The sequence below is a fragment of the Pelophylax lessonae genome, assembly GCF_965119305.1.
Source record: "Pelophylax lessonae genome assembly, chromosome: 6".
Classification (NCBI taxonomy): Eukaryota; Metazoa; Chordata; class Amphibia; order Anura; family Ranidae; genus Pelophylax; species Pelophylax lessonae.
Window position 1 is genome coordinate 156,545,074 of NC_138773.1, and position 26,799 is coordinate 156,571,872.

General features: G+C 44.0%; 1 protein-coding gene across 1 annotated transcript in view; it reads right to left on the reverse strand.

Annotated features, from left to right (window-relative positions):
• Window positions 1-10,213: 10,213 nt before the first annotated feature.
• HAPSTR1 (HUWE1 associated protein modifying stress responses) overlaps window positions 10,214-26,799 on the reverse strand; it is a 30,128-nt gene continuing 13,542 nt past the window's right edge. Inside the window, exons 3-4 of the mRNA XM_082260145.1 lie at window positions 13,722-13,997; window positions 10,214-10,593 (exon numbers count right to left, since the gene is read on the reverse strand). Coding sequence (XP_082116271.1) covers window positions 10,352-10,593; window positions 13,722-13,997 — 518 coding nt within the window. The 3' untranslated portion in view covers window positions 10,214-10,351. The remainder of the gene's footprint in view (window positions 10,594-13,721; window positions 13,998-26,799) is intronic.

Genomic DNA, 26,799 nt, shown 5'->3' on the forward strand with positions numbered 1-26,799 from the left:
ATGTAAATCCATGGTCAATCATGGTGCACTGCGGACCCGACCTGCCAGGCTGCATGCTTGGATAAGGGTCTGGTATGTATTGCGTTTCATTTTTTTTTCCTTTAATTTTAGCATGAGGTTGCCCTTAAAAACCACTCCAGACCCTAAGGATGGGAGCGATCTCCTGGAAGGGCGGAGGGCGGAGGGCAGGTGCAGGGTGTGTGCTAATGATATCAGCAGGTGAACTCCTTGTTTCTTAACAGTTTTCACATCCTAAGGTTCATCCAGAAAGTAATGAAGGAGTTTATCATACAACAGTCTGCAGGCTTATGTAAGGACTTTGTGTAGGATATTACATAAAGCTGTTTTTTTTTTCTGCAAAAGAGGTACAGAGCATTAATGGTATATAGAGGAGCTGGAATTTAGAAAAAACAAAACAAAAAGGGGAACTAACATGAGTGAAAGATGGAGGCTGCCATTCTTGACCCCCTTGCAGAAATGCTGGTTGAATGACTGACCCTGAATTTATAATACTTGAGTCACTGACCTAAACAAAAGTATGCAAATCAGAAAAGCTAGAGAAAATGTATTACAGGCATACTTTTTCTGGATCAATAATTCAAAGTATTGAAGCAAAAGGTTCAGTTTTCCAACAATTAAGTAGACCTCAGCAACTGCAGCCCACGTTTCTCTCATTATGAGTATTTTTTATAAATTAGAGATCAGCTAAAGAGGCAAGCCCTGAAAATTATTGGCTGAGCAAAAACAATTTATGTGTGTTAAAGTGGAATTGAAACCCTGCTATCCTCCTATCTGTGCCATCTTAGCCTTTATCTGGATCTATAAACGCTATGCTGCTGCACACATGATCAGCTAGGACACTAGCTACTTAAGGGACTTGAAAGTTCAGTTGAAAGCGGACATAAGTACATTGGTACCTGTCTGACATTTATTCACCAGAGGCAGGCCTTGAATGTAGAACTAGTAAGCAGCATGTAAATGAAAACAGTGCAGAATATAACAGTATGTTTGATTAACTACTTGCCACTCGTCCACAGTAGTTTTACTGCGGGGCAGAAGCACAGGAAGACCGGAAAACGTACCCGTACGTCGCCACCTGCCTTCCAGGTTCGGGACGCGTACATTGAGTCTTGATACAGTAAGAGTGTAACAACAGATTTCAGCCAACGATTTTTGCTGAAATTAGCTAATCACCTTTGTCAAGTCAAAGAGTTCTGCGTTTACAAAAAACACAGAACTGTGCATAGGAACAGCATCCGAAAGCAGACCAGAAAGTAAAAGTAGCACACATTGTTAGACACAGTTAAACTCTTCCCAGCTAGTGTCATTAGTACAGGGTCAGTCTACAGTCTTAGCAATGATCACTAGCGAGGTCAGTGTCCGTTAGTAACCCTCCCAGTTGTCTGTTAGCGCCAGATTGCCAGCCCCCCTATGACAGTCAGACTATAAGTCGCTGATCACTGACATTACAGTATAGCATCTATAAACGTTTAAATTCCTATATATATATATATATATATATTATACATACACACCTTAGTTTTTAGACATTATACCTTTCGCACAGACCAATAAAAACCTTTTGGGATTATTTTTTTTTTTTTTTTAACCAAAGACGTAACAGAATACATTTTGGCCTAAATTCATGAAGAATTTCAAATTTTTATTTTATTGGATAGGTTTTATAACAGAAAGTAGAAAATATTAGGGGGAAGAGTTCAAAATTCAGTTTTTTTATTTATATTAAAAAAAAAAACTAAACAGTGGTGATCAAGTACCAACAAATGAAAGCCATTTGCGTGAAAAAAAAAAAATGATATAAATTTCCTTTGCATACACTGTTATATGACTGCGCAATTTTGGAGGTCAAGTAGTTCTAATTTCATTCTATTGATTGGTAAGGTGCAGTAGATTACATTCTTTTAATTAGCATAAGTTAGGTTTTAGGTTTAATATTGATTTAAGCCGATTTGTTGTTTTTTTTTTTTTTTTTTTTACTTTAATGCATTTTTACATTAAGGTAAAAACCTCCCATTATCAGCTCCCCCCAATTACATTCCCTGGCTCCTCTTTCGATCCCGCGCAGCTCTCTCCTCACAGGCACAGTGGGGGCCATTGGCTCCTGCTCAAATCCTGGCAGGGTGAGGCTGAGCTACAGTGTGTACGTCTATAGACATATATAGAATAGCGCAACCATGCAAAAGAAATGACTATCAAATATGGAGACAATCCATAAATGTTGCTTGGTCCATAGCTGCACCGGCTTTAGATATACATGTTCAGGGTTTGCTCCCCCAATTTTTTGCTTGTTTATAGACATATATAGGCCAGCTTGGGAGCGAGCCCGCACATCTGCGCACACTTTTGCTATAGGAGGCAGACACAGAAGGAGCCAAGAGGGCTGGCAGCAGACCCCAGAAGAGGATGCTTGGGGCCACTCTGTACAACAGCATTGCACAAAGCAGGAGAGTAAAACGTGTTATTTGGTGCTTCACATTTACTATCTTGTTTAATAAATGTATTCAAAAAGTAACTTCAGGAAATTGGAGAATAAAACGCAAAAGCAGAAGTCCTCAGGGTCATATATTTACAATTACCACTAGTTCCTTGTGCTATATAGTAGAGGCTGAAGAAACTTGGGGAGTTAAAAGTAACCAAAAAGTTAGAAAGAAGGGATTTGAGCTGTTAGAGAATTGGGCTGGCTTATCAGTGAGGAAAAGGTTCTATGCTGGCAACATGTTGCACTATAATTAGACAGTGCATAAATGCTGGGTAAAGAGTAGTTAGTAGATTGCCTAGACAAAATTTTGGCATCTTAACCACTTGCCGACTGCTTACTTTATATTTACGTCGGCAAAGTGGCTCCCCCAGTCAGAATCATGTTAATAAACGTCATCAGCCTGGGAGGAGCTATGGGGCGAGCGCGCCCGATCATCAGCGGGGAAGCCAGTACGGGTGGCAGGCGGCTCCGATTGCCACCTGACACCAGCAATCTTACATAGTTTGTGAGGCTGAAAAAAGACATCAGTCCATCTAGTTCAACCTATGATGTGTGTGCGTGTTTGCTGTTAACCGTACATTGTATACCCTTGTATGTTGTTGTCTTTTAAGGTGCCCATCTAATAGTTTTTTGAAACTATCGATGCTCCCTGCTGATACGACTGCCTGTGGAAGCAAATTCCACATCCTTACTGCTCTGACAGTAAAGAACCCCTTACGTATTTTAAGGTTAAACCGTTTTTCCTCTAGTTTTAGTGAATGGCCACGTGTCTTATTGTATTCCCTTTCTCCAAGTTTCTTCCTTATGCTAGGGTCGCCAGTACAGTATTTGTACATTGATATCATATCCCCCCTCAATCGTCTCTACTCCCGAGAGAAAAAGTTCAGTGCTTTTAGTCTTTCCTCATAGCCGATTCCCTCCATTCCCCTAATTATTTTTGTTGCCCTTCTCTTGACTTTCTCCAGTTCCAGCACATCCTTCCTGAGGATCGGTGCCCAGAACTGGACGGAATACTCCAGATGTGACCGGACCAGAGTCTTGTAGAGTGGGAGAATAATCTCTTTATATCTGGAGTTAATCCCTTTTATACATGCCAGTATGCTGTTGGCTTTGCTTGCAGCAGCTTGGCATTGCATGTCACTGCCAAGCCTGTTGTCCACTAGGACCCCCAGATCTTTTTTTCTGGGCTTAGATTTACCCAGAGGTTTCCTCCCTAGTGAGTAGCTTGCTTTCGTGTTTGACGCCCAAGTGCGTTACTTTACATTTTTCAACATTAAACCTCATCTGCCATGTAGTTGTCCACCCCATTATTTCGTTCAGGTCCGCCTTTAAGGTTTCCACATCCTGCATGGAAGATATTGGCATGCTTCGTTTAGTATCATCTGCAAATACTGATATTGTACTAGATATCCCCTCCTCTCGATCATTTATGAATAAATTAAACAGGATTGGTCCCAGGACAGAACCCTGGGGGACCCCACTTTCCACACCCTGCCAATCCGAGTACTCCTCATTAATCACCAACCTCTAGACTCTGCCCTGGAACCAGTTCTCTATCCAGGTACTCAGCCTATGGTCCATACCTACCTTCCTTAGTTTGAACAATAAGCGTTTGTGGAGAACGGTGCCAAAGGCCTTTGCAAAGTCCAGATACACCACATCCACAGGCTTACCTTTATCTAGGTGGCAGCTCACTTCCTCATAGAAGGTTAATAGATTGCTTTGGACAATTTTTCATGAATCCATGCTGATTACTACTAATAATACCATTTTCATTACTAAAGTCTTGTATGTGGTCCCTTAACAACCCCTCCAAAATCTTGCAGACTACTGATGTTGGGCTGACCGGCCTTTAGTTACCCGGGATCTCTCCCTGCTGACAGAGAAGGGCAGACGGCTGATGTAACCACAGCCTTCTGTGTCCTTCTCCCTCGGATGAACACAGAGGCCATGTGATTCTGCTATATAGGACCACATGTCTGTTCATCTCACGAGCCCAACCCCCCCACAGTTAGAATCACTCCCCTAGGCTTACATTTAACCCTCTTGATCACCTATACTGTTAACCCCTTCCTTGCCATTATTACAACAGTGCATATTTTTTAGCACCGATTACTGTAGTAATGTCACTGCCCCCCCCCCCCCCCCCCAAAAAACAAAGTGTAAAAAATGTCAGTTATGGGTCCAATCTGTCCGCCGCAATGTCGCAGTCCCGCAAAAAAAAAAAAAAAAAAGACATAAATCTTTCCCATAGATAGCAGATGCAATAACTTTTGTGCAAACCAAAGTAAGTTTATTGCAATTTTTTTTACCAAAATGATGTAGCAGACAACAAATCAGCCTAAAATGTTTAAAAAAATTTGATTTTTGGGAATGTTATATAGCAGAAAGTGAAAAATATTTTTTTTTTTTGCAAAAATTGCCACTCTTGTTTATAGCGCAAAAAAAATAAAAAAATAGCACAGGTGATCAAATACCACCAAAAGAAAGCTCTGATTCTGGGGGGAAAAAGAATGTCAATTTTATTTAGGTACAGCGTCGCATGACTGCGCAATTGTTCATTAAAGTAACGCAGTGCCGAATCGCAAAATAGGGCCTGGTCATTAAGGGGGAAAATCCTCCGGTGTGAAAGTGGTTAAAGCTGATCTCCAAGATTCCTGTCACTTTAAATATTTTGTTTGGACCACTAAGTGCAGCATAATCTCTAAGCAGTAAGTATATATGGTACAGGAGGCACATATCAGGAATATGAAATGCGGGGGTAACACTTGGCACAACACTTAACACAATGTGCAAACTCTTGCCACTATAAATTCTGTATAAGACAAAGAAAAAAAATAAATGGGATGTCAAAAACTGTAGAAAATTGTGAGTTTTCATGAAAGAGCCCCAAAAATCTGTACACAACTCTAAAAAAATAAAAGCATCCCATATTTAAAGCTGATCTCTGGGCAATGCTTTTTTCCCTGTGCAGCAGGGCTGAGCCCGCACTGCAAGGGTTAACTGATCATTTTATTCTAGGGGAGAGAGCAGCAGAGATCTACTTACCTGATCTACTGCTCCCCCCCGTATAAGGACTTGTTCATCACCCGCACACCCCAGCAGTCCTGACGATGAACTGTTCCTGATATCAGCACACCCAGAGCATGCACCATAGACAGGAATAGTCCATCACTGGATCATTTAGGGTGGGTTCGGGTAGCATGGTTTTCCAGCGGATCGGTGGATCAGGTGATTTTAAACTTTGTGCTCACTCCTAGAAGAAATAAAAAAACAGTTTACCCGAGCAGACCCACTGCATGGGGGTGGGGGAATCACAAATTTCTCTTAAAATCATACATACCTAGGTGGATGCTGCATCTGTCCTCCGCTGGATCTAACACTGAGAACTGAGCAAAGACCACAGATCAAACCGTTCTCAGTGCTTACTGTAACGCTGGGCTGTGGAGAAAAAAAAACGGAAGAAGCTGGCTCAGGCTCTCGGGCACGCTGAGAGGCTGAGACAGGTGTCAGTCCAGGCTCCTGGGTGGATCATGACCATATGGTCATCTTTCCCCTGCCTGGTCCAGCTCTGTGACATGAGCCTTGGCCCACTGTTGGCTGAAAAATGGATCAGAATGAACTGAACTCCTGTGATCCACAGGAGAGGTACAGCCAAACAAGCTTTGACTGTATCCTTTAATGTCCCTTGCAGAAAGTAAAAAACACCTCAGGCTGTCCAAACACATGAAAGCATCTACATACAGTACATATCTCTACAATAAACTTATAAAAAAGGTGGGAGTTTTCATTTTTCTAATCAAAAAATTGGTAACAGAAGAAAGAAAAAAAAAAAAAAAAAGAAGAACCACAATGTTGTTAATGCTATGTTTTATTGTAACTTTGTGACAAGCTGCAGTGAAAACGAGAAATTTGAACTTACCAAGTAATCCATAATTTAGGTAATAAACAAACCTACTTTCCAATATAAAAATGGCAGCTTTAATATCTGGTATTCACCAAACAAGTTCTAGGAGAAGGTTACTTCCCATCATTTTTCAGTTATCTACATCCTGACTTTTTTTTCTTGACACACACAAACTATAGTTCCAAGTCTCACTTGATGGCAGGCTGGTAAAACTTCAGACTTGTATTAATCAAGCACCTTCTTGAAGAATCTTGAAGCAACAGATATGTGCAATACCAAAATGGAACGATTGTCACAGACACAGGAGAGATGGTATTTTCCAAGATTGACAGCTGCACTTTATAAGTGGAAAATTGTCAAAGGACTGTTACAACTCACCAACTAAGACATTTTTCATTAAAGCCTCTTGCTTACAGAACTGCCTGGATTATTTATAACTCTGAGCAACTTAAAGTGGAACACCAGATTTTTTTTTTTTTTTTTTTTAAGATCTAGTTTGAACCTCTGCCAGGTTTTCACTGTCGTTTCTGCATTAGGGAAACTTTCCACCAATCTTGCTGGGAAGGGAGGGTAAACCATAGACCGCAATTAAAAAAAAAAAAAAAAAAAAAAAGTTTAGCAGGAAATCTCCCACATAGGGCCCAAGACAGTATTGTAAGCCTAGCAGAAGAACCCCCATATAGACTGTTGTTCCACTTTAGGTTTTGCAAGTCCCAATTAGTACAATATTCCTTACATAATCTACAGGAGTAGAGCAGAGCAAGGTCGCATTTATATATCTGCTCACAGACCGCAATTATTGATAAATTATCATTTTGTTTGCCTGGTTACATACAGCAGTAAGATATAAAAGTAAGTAGTTTTGTATTTCAGAAGGATAAACTTAAAAGCAAAATGACTAACTTCTAAAAGACTGTTGAATGCCACCGATTAATCATGAACATGTTTTTAAGCAGCATTTAGACATGCACGCTTTTTTTTTTGTTTTTTTGTTATAACCACTGAACATGTGCAAATAGCTTTTGAAAATGTCACAGTACACAAATAAGGCACTCCAGTGTGTGTGTGTTTAACCATCTTAAGACCCGACCACCAAGCCATTTCACCACCATTCGCAGGAGTGCCTTTATTGCCATAAAAATGAATTTCTCTTGACACACTATCACAGATGAACTCTAGTGACAAACAAATCTAAGTCTAAAAATGGCAAGTTAAGGCCAATTGATTTTAAAATGGGTTATAAAGGTTTTGTATAGGACATTCCCACATAAAAGTATGGAGATCAAAGTTCCATTCAACAAGCTATAACAAAGCTGAATACTTCTCAAGTCACCAAAGGACAAAATGTTCACACTAAACCAAAATTATAAGTAAAGGAATCATTCCAAGTAGCCCTTTTTACTGGTTTATTTATATAATAATTTGTACTATGCAAAGGACCACATAAGTCTCAGCAAAAATCAAATAGTGTTCACTATGCTGTAAGCAATGACATATTTCTGTAAAGCTTTACCATTTTCATTAGGTATATATTATCTGAATAAGTTACCTTATACATGAAGGGAAATTTTAAAGTGAACCTGTGCTTTGCTCAGAGGACAAAGTGAAGCCTTGATTACACTTCACGTTGGGGGCAGTAAAAAAAAGGTGCGGTTGATCCCCATTTTTACAGACCCCAACTGCTCTCTCCTAAGCTGGAAGGGCAGCAGAAGGAGGTGTACATATGCCACAGTGTCACAAAAATTATCCAAGCTGTTGTGTTTTGCTGGTCAGTGCCACCCACCAAATGTGACCCATTCATCCTAGTGGCACCCCCAACTGCCCTTAAATGCACAGTTGCTGTATGCTGGTGCAGGGTTTAAAGGTTAAAACTGGCAGAGAGAAGGCGATACAACAACCTCCTCACTGCTTGTCAAATGTCCTCTGAAGAGTGATCTGAACCAGTATTACTCTTCAGAGGGCACCACTAGCATAAACGAGGCCTATAAAGGCTTACTTTACAGAAAGGATGCACTAAAAAAAAAAAAAAAAAAAAAAAAAAAACCCTTAAAAAAGACCACCCAAGAAAAAAATAAAAATAAAATCGTACTTCCAAATATGGGGTGGGGCACATGACCTTCTCCTTACAATACAGTCCTTTGTGCATGAACGGCCAATCATCAAGCCCAAGAACTGTAATGCAGAAGCAGTGAACAGCCAAGTTCAGCAACTTCACATTTATACCATACTCGGAGGTGGCCTGTCAGCTGACTGGGCCAATTGGAAGAAAAATAAAGCCTGTTTAAAGCCCTTCTTACAAAGTGAATCTGTTATATTGCTCATAAGGGCAAAGTACAGGTTCACTATACAACACTATGAAAAGGACTTACAATTGTCAAATATTTAAAAGGCAAGAAAAAGGAAAAAAAAAAAAAAAAAAAAAAAAAAAAAAAAAGGTAAAATAAATTTAGGAGTCTAGGGCACCTTCTACAACCTGCATTTAAAAAAACCCACCTCAGATAGAAATTTAGAAGAAAGGCCAATGTTGTAGCACAAGTTCAACATTGTACCAGAGATCTCCAAACAACGGCCCTCCAGCTGTTGCAGAACTACACGTCCCATGAGGCATTATAAAACTCGTGACTTTCACAGACATGACTAGGCATGATGGGAATTGAAGTTCCTGAACAACTGGGGGGCCATAGTTTGGAGACCCCCGCTTTAGACTGACACTTACAGGATCTTCTTTCTACATTTGGGAACCCTGACAGAGAGATCTCCCCTCGCTCTACCTCTGTTACCTGAAAGCTTTACCATTTATTGCCAGGCTTTATACAGAACTAGATGCTCATGTGCCCCCTTTCTGGAATACCCTTAGGAATAAATGGAAAGGACAACAGAGGATGTGTGACCACATGGCATAACAAAGTTGGCTTCCCTGCCAGAGTCCACAAATGTTACAGGAAGACAGTAGTTAGCTGAATTTGCAAGTATGCTCTAATTGAGTTATACATTTTATGTTGATTTTAAAAACACAATGTACACAATCCTAAGCTGATTTTTTTTTTTTTTTTTGAGTATGGGAAAAGGCAATGATGGAAAGAAAAGCATTTGCAATCATGATTATAAAATATGCAGCCTATAGACAGAACTAACCTGTAAATCAATCAATCTTACTGAACACAGATAAACCAAGGTTAAAAAACATGTTTAAAACAATGTATGGGGATGTCAACTTTAGGGTGATTTATACAGTTTACATTTACCCCACAATGATACAACCAGCATATAAGTATGAGCATAAATGTGTTTAAATTGACAATATTAAAAGCCTATTAAGAGTAATCTGGGAGGAGATTTAATATTGGTAAAGGAAAGCACTAAAACAAAAATTAACCCAGTGAAAAGTGCCTTGCACTGATCAACTGTTAAATTATTATTAGCATAACCATAGCACCTCTGGACATGATCACCATAATATGAAAGAAAAAAAAATGCAGTATAATTGTAGTAACTGGGTGCTTGAAAAGGAATGGAACTGACTGACTTGCACAGCGGAGTTAGGCAAATCCAAAATTGCAATACTGTTTAAGCAAAAAATACTCAGACCAGTTGGGGAGTTATATTAAAAAAAAAAAAATAATAATAATAATAATAATATATATACTATCCAACAATTTACATTTTCCCTTTTAGAGACAAGTAAGGTCACTTTGCACTGAATGAACTGATGTTCACGTTATGATAATCTTTCCAAATATTACACAAACCAGACGTCCTGTGCTGGGTGTATAGTTTAAAGAAAACCACAATTACAATAGCAGGAGCTCGCTTAACAGCAATTATTTAATAATTCAAGGGTCTTTAACAGTGAAAAGGGAAGATGGGCCTCATGTTTCCTTAAACAGTATGATGAGGATTAAAAGTGGCTTCAAAGCAGCATGGTGGTAGAGTCTTCTGCAGATTTACATAAGTCGGTTGCGTTTGTGAGTTGGCGAGTCTGTAATGACATCGCCGCATTGAGCTGAGGTACGTTTGCGGTTGCCACTATCTAAGTGGAGTGCCATTTCCTCTGATATGAAAGTGTTCAAATCAACATCAAGGAGTCCATTTCTCCTGCGACTACTGGTAGAACTGCCACTAACATGAGTTGGTGAGCCTGGAGTACTTGAGCGGACACTAATACTAGCCATTGCACCACTCAGTCCTGCAAATAAAGAAAAATACATTACATGTTTGCCTGCCAATTTCAACGTTTCACATTAAAAACACATTTCACACTGCTGACAAGACAACAAATCTCATCCTTCGAGATACAGGGTGTGAGATGCAGTACATTACGGACTGTCCATAATAACACTGCAAGAACTGCTCTCCGTAGACATAGCTAGTCCCAAGTTCCATTCATAGATAGTCAGGTTGAAGAAGAAAAAAAAAAAAAAAAAACACAGTATTGAAAACCCAACCATACAATCCCATATACACAATCTTATACCCGCAGTTGATCCAGAGGAAGGCGAAAAAAACCCCCAGCAAAGCATGATCCAATTTGCTACAGCAGGGAAAAAAAATTCCTTCCTGATCCCCCGAGAGGCAATCTGATATTCCCTGGATCAACTTTACCGTTAAGACACACTGGTCATGCTAGAAATATGTTGCCATCACTGCTGGCCTCCTCCTGAAAATGCTAGCTTCTTGGCTGTCTGGCTAATACACAATAGGGCACAGACACAGAACATGCATGTTATAAATGAGGGTCAGAGGATGCCTCATTTTTTTGTTTATTCCAGGTCAATCAAAGCATTGAAGCCGGACCATTAGTATGACAGCCAGGGAACTGGGATTTTCAAAATAAGAGGTCAGCAGGGGAAGCCTACATAATTCTCCCATAACAGGTCTACCTTATATCTTTTTTTTTCTATCCATCTATATCTCCTGTTCCCTAAAAGCATTTACTGGTGCAGTGCTTGTGTGTAATTTGGCCCCCCATATAACCTAAAATACCCGACTGATCCTGCCTGATCCTGCCCTCCCCCCTGTGAACTGACCATAGTTCATCATGGCTGCTGAGCACTGGCACTGTGGTCAGTTTAAGTGGCTCTGTCCTCCGCAGCTCTCCTCTGTCCTCTCCCTTCCCTGCCTGTCAGCTCGCAACAGTGCCACTCTGCACCCCGACCTTTTCTGCTGCTATAACTATTTAATAGTCATGCCATCCCAGCTGTTAAATAACGATGTGTCACAGTGTCTGTGCTGTATATAAACTACGCCGATTTCTACCTTTTTTCACAGCACCTCCCGGCACTCACATGACTGCTAGTCTCTCTCCTCCCCTCCTGGCTGACGTCAGCAGGAGTTCTCTGCCCCTCGGGCTGTAGTTGTCAGCCTGGGAGAGTATAGAGCAAGCCTGGGAGAGGAGAGCCGAGCAGTCATGTGTGCGCCGAGACACACACTGGAAAAAAAAAAAAAAAAAGATAGAAAATAGGCATAGTTTTTTTTAACAGATGCTTCATTTAACACAGTTATTCAACAGGTGGGATGGTAGGAATATAAAATAGTGGCTTTACAACCACTTTAAGTTAAAAGCTGAATTCCAGGAATTCAGCCACTGTAAAAAGCGCAGGCACACTAGGAGTTAAGTCCAAGAAGGTGCACATCTCCTGAAGTCCTGGTGGTGGGAGAGCCAGGACAGCCAATGGGGGACCCAAAAAGAAGACAGAGGCTGCTCTGTGCAAAACCAGTGTACAGACCAGGCAAGTATAACATGTTTCAAAAAAGAAAAAAAAGGTAAGATCCCTGATGCTGCACATCTGAGAAATCCTATGGAGGTGAACAGAGCGGCAACCTCAGCTTGGACTCCAACCAGGTCACGTCCCAGAGTTTTGCGCCGCCCCCTGGAGCTTAGTCGTGGGGCGAAATGCGTTGAGGCGTGGCCTGGTCCGAGTCCAGGCATAGGTTCCCAATCTATTCACCTCCATAGGATTTCTCAGATGTGCAGCATCAGAGAACACCCCCATTTTCTTTTTGAGCCATTGCAGGAGCGAGGACAGGCTTCATCTCTTGCCAGCACTCTCAGCAGCATATGGGGAGGAACCCACCTGTATACCCCTTATTCACCAAGCCTGAGTGGCACACAAAAGATACTAGATCACAGTAAGTATAACATGTTTGTTTGTTTGTTTTTTTTAATTATAACCTTTACAAATCAGTAACTCTTAGTCCCCGTTCACACTGGGGCGACGCTACTTCGCCGGGTGACTTTACAGGTCGCGGCGCGCTGCTCGCCCCGCGACCTCGGAGCGGCCGGCACGGACTTCATAACATTGAAGTCTATGTAGGTCGCTCCGGGTCGCCCCAAAGAAGTTCCGGACCCTTTTTCTAAGTCGGAGAGACTTGTGTCGCTCCTATTAGAACGGGTCCATAGCTTCTGTATGGCGGGCGACCTACGCCGACCTGTCAGGCGACCAGGTCGCCTGACAGGTCGCCCCAGTGTGAACGGGGGCAGAGTGTACCTTCACTTTTTACAAAGGAGCTGAATTTCTGGAATATAGCTTTCACCGACAACACATCCAACGCTAAAGTTCTGCAGTGAACACAAACTGCCTGAGAGTAAAAAACAAAATCAACATCATGATCCTTTGATTTAGCTGTGGGTAGTCAGGAATGCTGCCCTCTCCCAATTGGGGAAATCTTTCTGCTGAACAACAAAACAAGAAATGGTGCTAAGGCCTAGCACATCAAAAAAAGTTTATCAAAAATCCAAAATGCAAAAGACAGACATACTCGTAATAGGCCAGAAGACTAAAAGCGTTGAATATAATTGAATCTAAGTGCTGACATCAAAATCAAGATGTGGAAGTCCCATACAGAGACAAAGGCTTTGAGGGAAAGACCCTCTTCCTCAGAACATGCTGTGCACCTTTTTGTTATACCTTAAGATAAAAACATTATCTTTCTCTTCCTTTCCTGAATGGCAGTTAGAAGCTTTTCTATGACACTAAAGAACAGAAAACACTTCAGACACTCACACCAATGCAGTTCATCTTAAAATGACACTAAACATCCTTATTTTTTTAATTTTTAAAATAGTCCATACACCATGGGGGAATAATCAAAGCCACCCTCTATAACAGAAGTCAGATCACAGGTAGTAAATAACAGATTTGGGGGTGACATGGAGCAACAGAAGGTACTTTGAATTTATACTTAAATAAAATATTTTTTAATCCAGAGTTTAGTGTCACTTTAAATCTGGCACTTGTTCTTTGTTTGGCAGCTACTATAAAAATATGCAGTGCTAGTGCTTTAATTATATTCAGTTCAAAAACTAACACTTACCATGGAGAGCTATTGCTTCCCGGAAGGGCTGTAAATCAGTCTCTACAGATGAGCCAGTTTCAGATGGTGTAGCTCGGTTAGGGGAAACAACAGTCAGTCTTGGTGGTGCACGAGAGTTACGTGGAGGTGGAATTTTGCCACACAAAAAGCTGATCAAATCCTCTCTACGAATAGTTCGTCGCCGTTTCTTAACCCAGGCTAAAACTTCTTTATTGCGTCGCTGGCATCCAGTCTGGATTCCTAAATCCAAAGTCCGCTGATGGGCATCCACACTTTCTGTAAAGTAAAAGTAAAGTAATTTAGTAGCAAATGAGATGCAATAAAAAAAATTATATACTGTATATTAAACCCTTACAGCTCATTGAAACAAGGCTTCATTCCTCCTGAAAAGTGAAAAGCAGTTGGTTCAGATATACCTGCAGGGCTTTCAGTATGCCAGAATAAAGCAAAGGTGGTGTAAAAAGATAAATTGCCTATTCTACAAAACTATTCTCAAATAGCCTGGGCCAGATTTGTTGATACCTCTAGAAAAAGATTAAAAAATAATAGGATCATAATGACATTTCAAATGTTTTTCTGTCATTTGTATCACACATATTTAATGTTGTAACCAGTCAGCTTATTTAAAGTAGAATTTTAGGCAAACTCCCCCCCCCTCCCCCATTTTGGGGAGTGTAAAAGGAGGGTTGTAACCCCTGTAAGTTTTTGTCATTTGTCCCCCATTGGGCAGATTTATCCTTACTTCCTGTCCCATAACCAAAACAGGAAATTAGAAGAACCCTACAAATTAAGGGGATCCCTTGGGGGCCCCCTAGGTCACTAGAACTCCCCATTTGAAGATTTCACCTCTTTTCCAAAATGTGTGATTTTCTTTTACTTTCACGATTACGGTAAACTGGACAAATAGAGAGGGTGGTTTCGCCTAACAGGGACATGGACAGCAAAAAAAAAAAAAAAAGCCTAAGGGTCCTTTCACACGAGCGCTGCGCCCGACTGACTCAGTCTTGCTCAGCGGGGGATCGATCCACCGGTCCTGCTGAGCAGATGGATGACATCTCCGCCTCCATTTACTTTGTGGAGACGGAGCTGTCAGATCTCCACTCTCCTCTATGGGAGATCGGATGAGAACGGACCGCCTGTGTTTTCACCTGATCCAATCCTCCAGATGGATAGAAGCTAGGGTTTTCATTGGTCCGGATTTCACACACAGGATGGGCTCGGAGAGCAGCGGGTGCCAGCGGACTTGTCTCCGCTGACATCCGCTGTCCCATAGGGCTGCATGGAGCATCCGATTAGGTCCGCCTGAAAAACTGACAGGTGTAACTGATCGGAAAGCCCATGTGAAAAAGGGGCCTAATAGGTGTTCCAAACCAACACCACTAAGAAAAAAAAAATTGCCTTTAAACCGTGTACACCACACTGAACACAGACCACATAAAGCAGAGGAGAAAGTTGTTCAAGGAGATCAGAAAGAAAAATTATAGACCAATTTGTTAAAGGTTGTAATAGCCAAAACAGGAAATGAGGAAATCCCTGCAAATTAAGGGAATATAAGGCTATAGGGCCATCTTAAAGAAGCCTGGTAAATATGCCATTAAAAGCGATGTTATCTGTTTGACAAGTGCAAAAAATAAAACTATACGGGTGCAGCTCAAACTTAGAATATCAAAATTCAGTAATTCAATTCAAAAAGTGAAACTCATTTTATATAGATGCATTACACACAGAGTGATATATTTCAAGCATCTATTTTAATTTTGATGATTATGGCTTACAGCTAGTGAAAACCCACAATTCAGTATCTCAGAAAATAGAATTTTTGTAAAATGTTACCGTAAAATTATTTTCTTTGAGTCCTCTGACAGTCGTCGCCGCTCTTAATTCATTACGATTAGGTAATGGCTGTGCACTCTAAGAGTAAGCTAGGAAGTTATTAAACAGTTAATAACAGGTTTTTTTAACCAGACACACCTCTAAGGGGCTGTCCCACAGACATTATCCCCCAGCTACTTTCTGTATCTTATCAGTTTCCTAGCAAGCAGTACCACAAGGCAAACAACCCCTTATCTATAAAAATAGACACCAGAGATCCGGGGGGGGCGACGACTGTCAGAGGACTCAGAGAAAACAATTTTACGGTAAGATTTTACAAAAATTATATTTTCTCTTACGTCCTCTGACAGTTGTCACTGCTCTTAATTCATTACGATTGGGATGTCCCAAAGCAGTACAAAGGTGTGAGGGGTGGGGAAAAAACGCAACCATCAAGGAGGTAACGAAGGCCACCCCAGGCAAAAAACATTGCCCTTAAAGGAACTGGAAAAAAACAGGACCACAAAAAAAATCAAAGAAGAGCCAAAACACTCTTCAAACAACTGCCGCACTTAAAACTTTGCGGCCAAAAGAAGCATCCGAGGATGCCAAAACATCAAGTTAGTAAAACTTGTAAAGGTGTGCACAGACGACCAAGTCGCCGCCATACACACCTGAGCCACAGAAGCCTGATGGCCCGAGTGGAATGAACATTTACAGGGAAAGGAGGAACCTGACCCCTAACGGAATAGGCCTGAACCACATTCTGTAATGGTCGCTGCGGACACAGCAAAGCCCTTCCGAGGTCCCTCAGGAAGAACAAACAAGGAATCAGACTTTCTGACTCAGTGGCAGATAGGTAAAACCTAATAGCCCGTAAGCTAAAGAATGCAAGGCCACTTCTTTAGGATGCTTAAGCTTTGCACAGAGTGAAGGCAGAACAACATCTTCAGTAAGATGGAAGGAAGAGGCCACCTTGGGCAAAAACGACTGGTTTAGTCGCAAGACTACCTTGTCCCTATGTAGCACCAGGTTAGGTGAACCGCAAGACAAGGCTGCTATCCCGGACACCCTGCGAGCAGATGCGATAGCCACTAAGAATGCAACATTCGGGGATAAACAGGCAGAGGAACATCACCGATGTTCTCAAAAGGATATCGTTGCAAAACTGACAACACCAAATTCAAGTCCCAAGGAGGTACCACCTTCCTTGGGGGAGCCAAATGATGCACCCCCAGAATGAAAGTGTGAACCAACGGAATGGTCGCCAGGGGGTGCTGGAAAAAGATGGCCAAAGCTGACAACTGGCCCTTAATCGTGGTCAGCGCTAAACCCTGATCTACCCCTTCCAGCAGGAAGGCCAAGACCTTCACTACTGAGAAGGCACGCAGGTGAAGACCCCGCAAATCACACCAGGTAAAATAGGCTTTTCCCGGTGCGATGATAAATCTTCCTGGAAACCGCTGTCCGAGCCTTCAGTAATGCAGGAATGACCGCATTCGGAAGACCCCTATACCTCAAGACGTGGCTTATAACAGACACTCCAGTTAAAGCCAGCGACCAAAGCAGGATGGAAGATCCGCCCTCGAGACAGAAGATCGGTTCACGATGGTAGCCGCCAAGGAGGTTCGCCGGCCATTTGTATGATGCCTGCGTACCACAACCGACGTGGCCAGTCTGGGGCCACCAGAACCACAGAGATTTGTACCGATGCCACGTGGCGAAGGAGCCTGGATAACAGTTGAATTGGAGGGAAGGCATACATCAGTCGATACTGATGCCAAGGAATCACCAACGTGTCCATGGCGTCCAGAGGATTGCACGTTCTGGACACAAACCCAATATTAGTTTGTTGTTCAGATGGGACGCAAACAGATCCACATCCGGAATCCCCCACCGGATACACAGGAGTTGGAACACTCCTGGACGTAGGGACCATTCCCCCCGGTCCCAGGCCTGGCGGCTCAAGTAGTATGCCTGCCAATTCTCCACTCCCGGAATGTGAACGGCAGAAATCACCAGAACATGCGTTACGGCCCAACTTGAATCTCTATCACCTCCAAGGACGCCCAGTGTACTTCTGGCTCCCCCTAGGTGATTTATGTAAGCCACTGCCGTGGTGTTGTCCGTCTGCACTCGGACTGGACAGCTTTGAAGTTGGGATGTCCACCGGAACAAGCAAAGTTTTATCGCTCGAAGTTCCAACACGTGTATTGGGAGTGAGGCCTCCCCATAGACCACCGACCTTGGGCAGACAACTTGCCCAGTACTCCACACCAGCCTAAAAGGCTGGCATCCGTGGTTAACACATAACAGAGGCCGGAATGACCGGCCCTGGATCAAGGCTGGCAATTGGAGCCACCACAAGAGGTCAAGTCTCACTTGGACATGAGAATTTCTCTCAGTCATCAAGGACTGAGAAGTCCTGTCCTGTCTGGCCAAGATCTCTGCTTGAAGAGATCTGGTGTGAAATTGCGCAAACGGAACGGCCTCAAAGGCAGACACCATCCTACCCAGCGACCGCATACAGGTCCGCAGGGAGGAGAGATCCTTGATCTCCCGAGCCTGGGCAGAGTCCAGGACCATGCCCAGATACTGAATACGCACTGATGGTGTGTCAGTGTCGATTTTTGGAAGTTCATGGTCCACCCAAATTCCTGAAGGTATTTGGATTGTCACTGACAGATCCTGCGACAGGGTTGCAGCGGAGCTGGACCTTAACAGGAGGTCGTCCCGATAACCAAGGACGGCAATCCCCTTTAAAACGCATTAAGCTAATACCGGGGCTAAAACTTTGGTGAAGACTCTGGGAGCCGGGGCGAGGCCGAAGGGCAACGCCACAAACTGAAAATGCTTCCCCGCTACTTTCCCCAGCCGGGACACGAATGAATCCAGGGCCACCGAAGTGCATCTATAGCCAGCCGGGAGCCTGGCGGCCACCTCGAGGGGGTCAGGTAGGGACTCAAGTTCAGCAGGGTCCATTTTACACTAGGGGGACCAGTTCGCAAAGAAGGAGACAAAAACTTTTTTTTTTTTTTTTTTTTTTTTTTATATAAACGTCCCCAAGTGGCCAGGCAGCGCGCACTAAAGACCCCCCGCAAAGAGAGAGAGAGAGCGAGAGAGAGAGACCCCCAAGGCTCACCAACCCAAAGCCAGGTGCACCAGAAGGCCCAGAGTGTCGCAGCAGCACGCTGCAGAGTATTGCGCCCAGGTCTGGGGAGGTCAGCAGCGATCCCGCTGCAGAGTATTGCGCCCGGGTCTGGGGAGGGGCTCTGCACGCCTCCAGGAACTCCCATACAATGAACCCAAGCACTGACATATGAGCCGGGTGTACCAAGATGGCCGCCGCCATGCAGAGCACATGTAGGCTACAAGAAAATTGGCGGCCCCGCGCGGTCCGCAGCGCCAAAGGGGACCCCCGGGGGCCCCCCTCGTGCCTACCTACGGATCGATCGGCAGATGGGCCTGAAAAACACAGGTGGCAACCCCCCCGCACGATCGTTCGGGCGTCACCGGCGGCGCTCCCCCCCGCCCCCATCTGCGGCCTGTAACCCAGATTCAGCCCCCTGGAGTCACCGCCCAACAACCACACTAGTGAGGGGGGGAGCAGATAGGTGGGGGTGCGTAACAGGACAGAGAGGAACCCGGGATTGTGGGGGTCTGACCATTCCAGGGAGGGGCCCGTGTCCACCCCAAAACCCGTCAGGGGGAGAGGGGGGGGGGGAGGACAGTTTACTCACAATACCGGAACAGAGCGGGCGCCACTCCAGACAAAACCCCTCGCCTCTCAGTGGGGGGGGGGGGGGGGGGTGTCGGGCCAAAAGGGACGCAGCAACTCGGTCGCTGACCGGTCGTATGCGACTCGTCAGGACGTTTAACCCGCAGGCCAGTCCCTGTCCAGTGGGACTATGTCGCGGCCGACCCAGCGCGGAGCTAGGTCCTGCACGCGCTCGTAGGCCGGCTGGGGTGACCACTGGATCTCAACATCCAGCCCCTCGCCCAGACCTGGCATAATTGCTTGTAGATCTCACAGGAACAATCCGGAGAAAAAAACTAGCTAAAAAATTATATAAAAAAAGGCTTGCCAGGACCAGAGATCCCAGCAAGGAACTTGGGTCCTTACTCCTGACTAAGCAGAAAAAACTAGCATCCTATAGCAGGAAGTGAAAGGGTATACCCTCTGGGACTGCCCATAGGCGTAGCCTTAACTTTTTTTCTGCCTGTGTCCTACTCCTGTAGGGGGCAGTATAACCCTACTGATATTAATCAAGAAGTCTGTGTCTGTCAATGAGCGACAGAGAAATAGGGATGTGGAGATATGCATCCTTCAAGTCGATGGAGACTAGAAAGTCCCCTGGACTAAACGACACTGCTACAGATCCGAAAGAAGTCTACACCAGCACCTAGCGGTGTAGTGACTTCAGATCCAGAATAGGACGCACTTTCCCCCCTTTACTGGGGACAGTGAACAGGTTGGAGTAAAAACCCCTAAACCTGTCCTGCACAGGTACTGGTATAATGACTCCCTGGGTGAGCATGTCCTGCACCGCCCCCCGGAGGTCTTCGAGGCGGTCTGGCGACCACCTGAGTTTTGCTAGAAAGAACCTATCTGCAGGAAAGGACCGAAAACTATCTTGTATCCCGAGTGAAGCAGCTCGTGAACCCACCTATCCAGAATCTCGGACAAGCAAGGTTCCTGGAACCACTCAGACGTCCCCTCACCCCAGCTACGGGTGAGGGCGTCCCTTCATGAATTGATGGATTGTGTCGCCGAACCAATTGAACTGGTCTTAGGCTTGCCTTACCACAGTGCTTGAAACAGCATAATCTGCTCCACAGTCAGGCACCTTGTCAGTTAGGCTATACGAGCTAGACTGACCACCTGGGGTTTAATGGTCCCCTTATACTGCGCCCCGATGGCGTGAAAAGACCCCCATAGAACCTCCAAGGAAGGTCTCCGCCTGTTACGGGGATGTTTACATCCATCGTGGCCTGGGGTAGAAGGAGTATTCTTACCCATAACCATGTCATCTGGAGTGTCCCCAAGAGATAAACTCCAACATACGGCAATAAGCGTGGTCCACCAACCAACTTTTAAACCCATTACCAAAGCAAACAGGCTTCAGCAAGGAACCCGCTACCAGATAGATGTGGCGGGAAAGTGTCTCCACTCACCTATCCGCCGGGTCTTGAAACACCGGGAAATCCTCCACAGGCATTAAAGTGGCTTTGTTTAACCTGGACACACTGTGGTCCACCTTAGGAGCCACAGTCCAGCGAGAATCCACCAGATCCGCAAAGGGATAACGGTACTGAAATCCCTTGGGCACCACAAACTTATGTTTGATACGGCGCCATTGGTCATTCATTGTTTCCTGAAACTCCTCGGGACAAGGAAAAAAAACTGACCCGATTTTATGGGCTTTGCGTGTCCCAAAGGAAACACGCTTACCCGACAGGGGAGGCTCATAATCCAAATTTTAAGTTTCCTTAACAGAGCCGATAAGCACGTCCACCGCAGCGCGGTCCCGCGCTGATCCAGAGGACGAATCCTCCACCTTCACATCCGAGTGAGAGGACAGGGACCCCCTTTGCTATCCTGGAACTTCACAATAGCAATACACAAATTTCGTGACCCTTTAAATCGGCGATTCCCGCAAAACTGCACCGTGAGTGGAGACCTTGTCCCTTGCTACAGGAATCTGTAAAAATAAGGGCTAGCAGGAATCCAGTAAAAAGCCCCCCACAGTGTGTTATACTTGCCCGCGCTGCTGAGGATCTGAAGGGAATAAGGAGGAAGTGACCTCACGCCCCTAGAGGCAAAACCAGCCTTGAGCCACAAGAAAATGGGTGCCAATAGAAGTCAATGGGGAAAAGAGTCCTGGGAAAATGGCCGCTGCCCACAAAGGACATCATGCCCACACTAAAGATGGCGCCCGATCAGCGCCAAAAGGATGACAAAATGGCTGCTGCCCACACTATGAGGCGGAACAGCCTGACCACACCCAAAATGGCAGCCGGGTGGAAAAGTGCTAATTGCGGCCCCAAAACACCATGCACTAGCCCCCACAGAGCACCACAAGCACGCCTGGGACGTAGGAGACCCCCACACCGGTCAAACAGCGACAGCGCCCCCGCAGGGACAGGGAAGAGACACACAGGAGCCGCACCTACAGCCATGAGGGGGATATCAGAGAACCCATACCTGAACTGTTATCCCCAGAGGGCCCACATACACACCCCAATAAACATGGTCCAGAGACAGAGGGGTAGGCTCATCCCTGACGCCAGGGACACTGTCATTTGCGAGGCCTGGGCGTACCAATAACCTGCTAACGCTCGATGGCAGACTGGGAGTCCGTAAGATTCTAGAACAACTAGTGCGAGGCCCAGATCTGCAAACGCTGTAGTCTTCTAAAGTCTGACTAACTAAGCGAAGGAGAAAAAAATTAATCTTAAAAGAAAAAAAAAAAAAAACACTTTAGAGAGAAAAACATAAAAAGAAGAAAAAAAGCTGAGACCCAAGTCTCAGCTAGGGAAACCCAGCCTACTCCTGAGCTAGGCAGCAGAAAACTGATAAGATACAGGAAGTAGCTGGGGGATAATGTCTGTGGGACAGACCTCTAGAGCAGGGCTCGACAAACCCCGGGCGCTAGGTCGCATTTGCGACTAGAATTAGCGACCTGGCGCCTGGGGTGCCCTGCAGGAGGTGTCCTGTCCCTTTTGCGCCCCCCACATCCTCCCCGAGTGCACAGACTTCCGCGCCGTCCGAAAATTGAGGCCCCGGCTTCTCTGCCTTCTTCTGTGAGATGAGAGAGGCTTCCAATGGGGAACTGGCACCTTCTTGTGGTGGCCGGGAGTAATGACTTTCCACTGCCTGTTCTCAATGCATTCTCATCTCCTTCCTAAGAGGAAATGAGAGGGAAGTTTTTGCAGGCTTCATCTCCCCGTCCACTTACCTTTGCTTAAAGGAGAGTGGACAGGAAGTGTGGTTATTCATTTATTTTATTTTTTTATTTATTTTTTTTTTTATTTTTTTTTTTTTAATTAAAAAACTGGCTCCTAACTTTTTTAGCTGGCTCCTAGATTTCAGGCAAATTTGTCAAGCCCTGACCTAGAGGTGTGTCTGGTTAAAAAACCTGTTAACTGTTTAATAACTGCCTAGCTTACTCCTAGAGTAATGAATTAAGAGCGGCGACGACTGTCAGAGGACGCAAGAGAAAAATTACATTACAGAAGACCAATAAAGAAAATAAATATAAATAAAAAAAATTTAATACAGAAATGTTGGTGTACTGAAAAGTGTGTCCATGTACACACAATGCATGGAGGCAATCAGCCTGTGGCACTGTTGAGGTGTTATGGAAGCCCAGGCTGCTTTAATAGCGGCCTTAAGCTCATCCGCATTGTTGGGTCTGGTGTCTCATCTTGCTCTTAACAATACCCCACAGATTCTCCTCCATAGGGTTTAGGTCAGGTGAGTTTGCTGGCCAAACAAGCACAGTGATACCATGATCATTAAACCAGTTATTGGTACTTTTGGCAGTGTGGGCAGGTGCCAAGTCGTGCTGGAAAATGAAATCATGCTTCCTCTGCTGACCAGCTTTATGGAGATGCAGAAGTGCTCTAGAATTCCCTAGTAGAGTCTGGAGGAAGAGTGGAGAGGTACAGAATCCAAGTTTCATGAGGTCCAGTGTGAAGTTTCACAGTCAGTGAGGATTTGGGGAGCTATGTCATCTGCTGCTGTTGGTCTACTGTGTTTTATCAAGTCCAAAGTCAGCACATCCCTATACAAGGAAATTCTAGAACACTTTGCGCTTTCCTCTGCTGACCACCTTTATGGAGATGCTGACTTCATTTTCCAGCAGGATTTGGCACCTGGGCACACTGCCAAAAGTACCAATACCTGGTTTAATGATCATCCGACAATCGCCTGACCTAATCCCCATAGAGAATCTGTGGGCTATTGTCAAGAGGAAGATGAGACACCAGACCCAACAATGCAGACGAGCTGAAGGCCATTATCAAAGAAACGTGAACTTCCATAACACCTCAGCAGTGCAACAGGCTGATCGCCTCCATGCCACACTGCATTCATGCACTAATTCATGCAAAAGGAGTCCCAACTAACTATTGAGTGCATACTTTACATGGACATACTTTTTAGTACTCCAACACTTCTGTATTAAAATTGCTTTTTTTTGGTCTTTTGTAATATTCCAATTTTCTGAGATATGGAATTTTGGGTTTTCACTAGCTGTAAGCCATAATCAAAATAAAAAGAAGGAAATGCACAAAACGTATCACTCTGTGTGTAACAGCTCTATTCTATATATATATATGGGCTGCAACTAACGATCATAATCGATTAGTTGGCCGATTTTTGTTTCGATTAATCGACTAAACGGATAAAAACCTCAAAAAAAAAAAAAAAAGTTAATGTATAATTTAGTTAATATACTTGAATATCTATATGCAGTGGTAAATATAAATATCCAGCTATATAGTTGGATATTTAACCCACTCTGAGACAGATATATGTATTATTAGAGGTTTAAATGTGGTACATAGACTCCAAGATCAATATTTTTAAAAGACCTAAAAACACTGTTTTGCAAATTTTCAGACCCGATTGGTATATACTATTCATGACAGACTCCCTTATTAATAGGCAGGTAGTTTGATACAAGCTCCCTGCGCCTGCTGTCACTTATGCTGGCCATACACAAACTACATTTTTGTTTAGAAAATTTTTAAAAATATTCATCCAATTTTTCTAACCATTAGTGGGGTCTATTAGGTGTTCATTGTCAACCACAGTGACAGGAAAATTTGAAGGAGCAGAATAGAAAACTTCTCGATCAAACTAATCTTCAAATAGTGTATGTGGTTTTTTGCTCAGGAGTTATATTCATTTAAAAATTTATTGTTAAAAGCAAGTGGAATTCTCAAACACTTGTCCATTTCGAACTGAATTACTGAAATAAAAATACCTTTGATGATATTCTAGTTTTAGGAGATGCGCCTGTATGTATTTATCTGTACATCCAGCCAGAAATCCTATAAAGCACTTAACTTCCTGTACTCTGTGCCTCTGGATGGTTATCACTGTTAGCATCGACTATAAGCTCCCACCCTCCCATTATGGAGGAGAGGGGAAGAGGTTATGTAATCTTAACACTCACTGTCCTAGAGTCACAGTGCAGTTTGCACCCTGGAACACAGGAAGCGTGTTAATGGCAGGATAACCAGGTGAACCAATGATTTAAAAAAAACTGTAGTTACATAGTGAGTTTGAAAAAAAGACATCAGTCCATCCAGTTCAACCTATGTGTGTGTGTTTGCCGTTAACCGTACATTGTATACCTCTGTATGTTGTGGTCTTTAAGGTGCCCATCTTAGTCCCCGTTCACACTGGGGCGACCTATCAGGCGACCTGGTCGCCTGACAGGTCGCCTTCCATAGAGAAGCTGCGGACCCGTTCTAATAGGAGCGACACAAGTCGCTCCGACTTAGAAAAAAGGGTCCGGAGCTTCTTTGGGGCGACCCGGAGCAACCTGTATAGACTTCAATGTTATGAAGTCCGTGCCGGCCGCTCCGAGGTCGCGGTGCGAGCAGCGTGCCGCGACCTGTGAGGTCGCCCCGGGAAAGTCGGATCGCCCCAGTGTGAACGGGGCCTAACAGTTTTTTGAAACTATCGATGCTCCCTGCTGATACGACTGTTTGCGGAAGAGAATTCCACATCCTTACTTCTCTGACAGTAGAGAACCCCCCTACGTACTTTAAAGTTAAACCGCCTTTCCTCTAGTTTTAGTGAGTGGCCACGTGTCTTATTGCATTCCCTTTCTCTGAATAGTTTGTTCCTTATGCTAGGGTCGCCAGTACAGTATTTGTACATTGATATCATATCCCCCCTCAATCGTCTCTTCTCCAGAGAGAATAAGTTCAGTGCTTGTAGTCTTTCCTCATAGCTGATGCCCTCCATTCCCCTAATTATTTTTGTTGCCCTTCTCTGGACTCTTTCCAGTTCCAGCACATCCTTCCTGAGGACCGGTACCCAGAACTGGACAGCATACTCCAGATGTGGCCGGACCAGAGTCTTGTAGAGTGGGAGAATAATCTCTATTTCTGGAGTGAATCCCCTTTTTTATACATCCCAGTATTCTGTTGGCTTTGCTTTGCTTGCACTTCCAAGCCTGTTGTCTACCAGTACCCCCAGTTCCTTTTCCATCTTAGATTCACCCAGAGGTTCCCCCCCCTAGTGAGTAGCTTGCTGTCTGGTTTCTGGCACCCAAGAGTATTACTTTATATTTGTAAAAAAAAAAAATTAAATATCACAACAAAGGATCAATAAGCTGCAATAGTATCAATTTTTGTTCTTGGGTTTATACACATTATAAAAAAGGACAATGGGAGCGTGGCCAGCCTCCCTGGACGGAGCCTCAAGAAGAAAATTGGACCCAAGACTGCACATTGGATTATTATGAAAGGGCATTCTATGAGCTCTGAATCTTCTTGAACATCTATGCAGCCTGGAAACGGCACTCTAACCCTGAGACAGTTTAAGCCATTTAATCAGAAAGAGTGGGCCAAACTACCTGTAGGCAGGTACAGGAGCAGAGATCCATACTGCCGAGTGTAAAAAAAGCCCCAAAATGTTATTTTTAAATACATTAACCACTTCAATACAGTGCACTTTCACACCCTTTTTTATCCTTTATTATTTCACACAAATAGAGCTTTCTTTTGGTGGTATTTAAATCACTGCTGGATTTTTATTTCCAACAAAAAAAAAAAGGCTGAAAATTTTGGAAAAAAAAAAGTTTTTCTGTGAGTAAATTTTGAAAATAAGAAGTAATGTTTCTCCTTCACTGATGTGCGCTGATGAGGCGGCACTTATGGGCACTGATAGGCAGGCATTGACTGGCAACACCATGGGCACTGATGGGCATTGCTGGGGGGGTGGAACTTATGGGCACTTTTTTTTACTTTACAGTAATCAGGGCACTGATGATCAGTGCCCTGATTACCTTTCCTAGGCTCCCTTTAAAACAGCGTGAGGCAAGGAGAGCCGATAAAGAGCACTTCCTCATTTACATGTGACCGGCTGCGATTGGACACAGCCGATCACATGGGTAGAGAGCCATGTCAATGACTCTTCACCAAGATCGTGGTTGTGCCGTGTCCTAGCAACACGGCCCGGCCACGATCGCCGCACCGTCATTTGAAGGTGGGCGGCAACAAGTTAACAGAAAAAAGAAAAAAA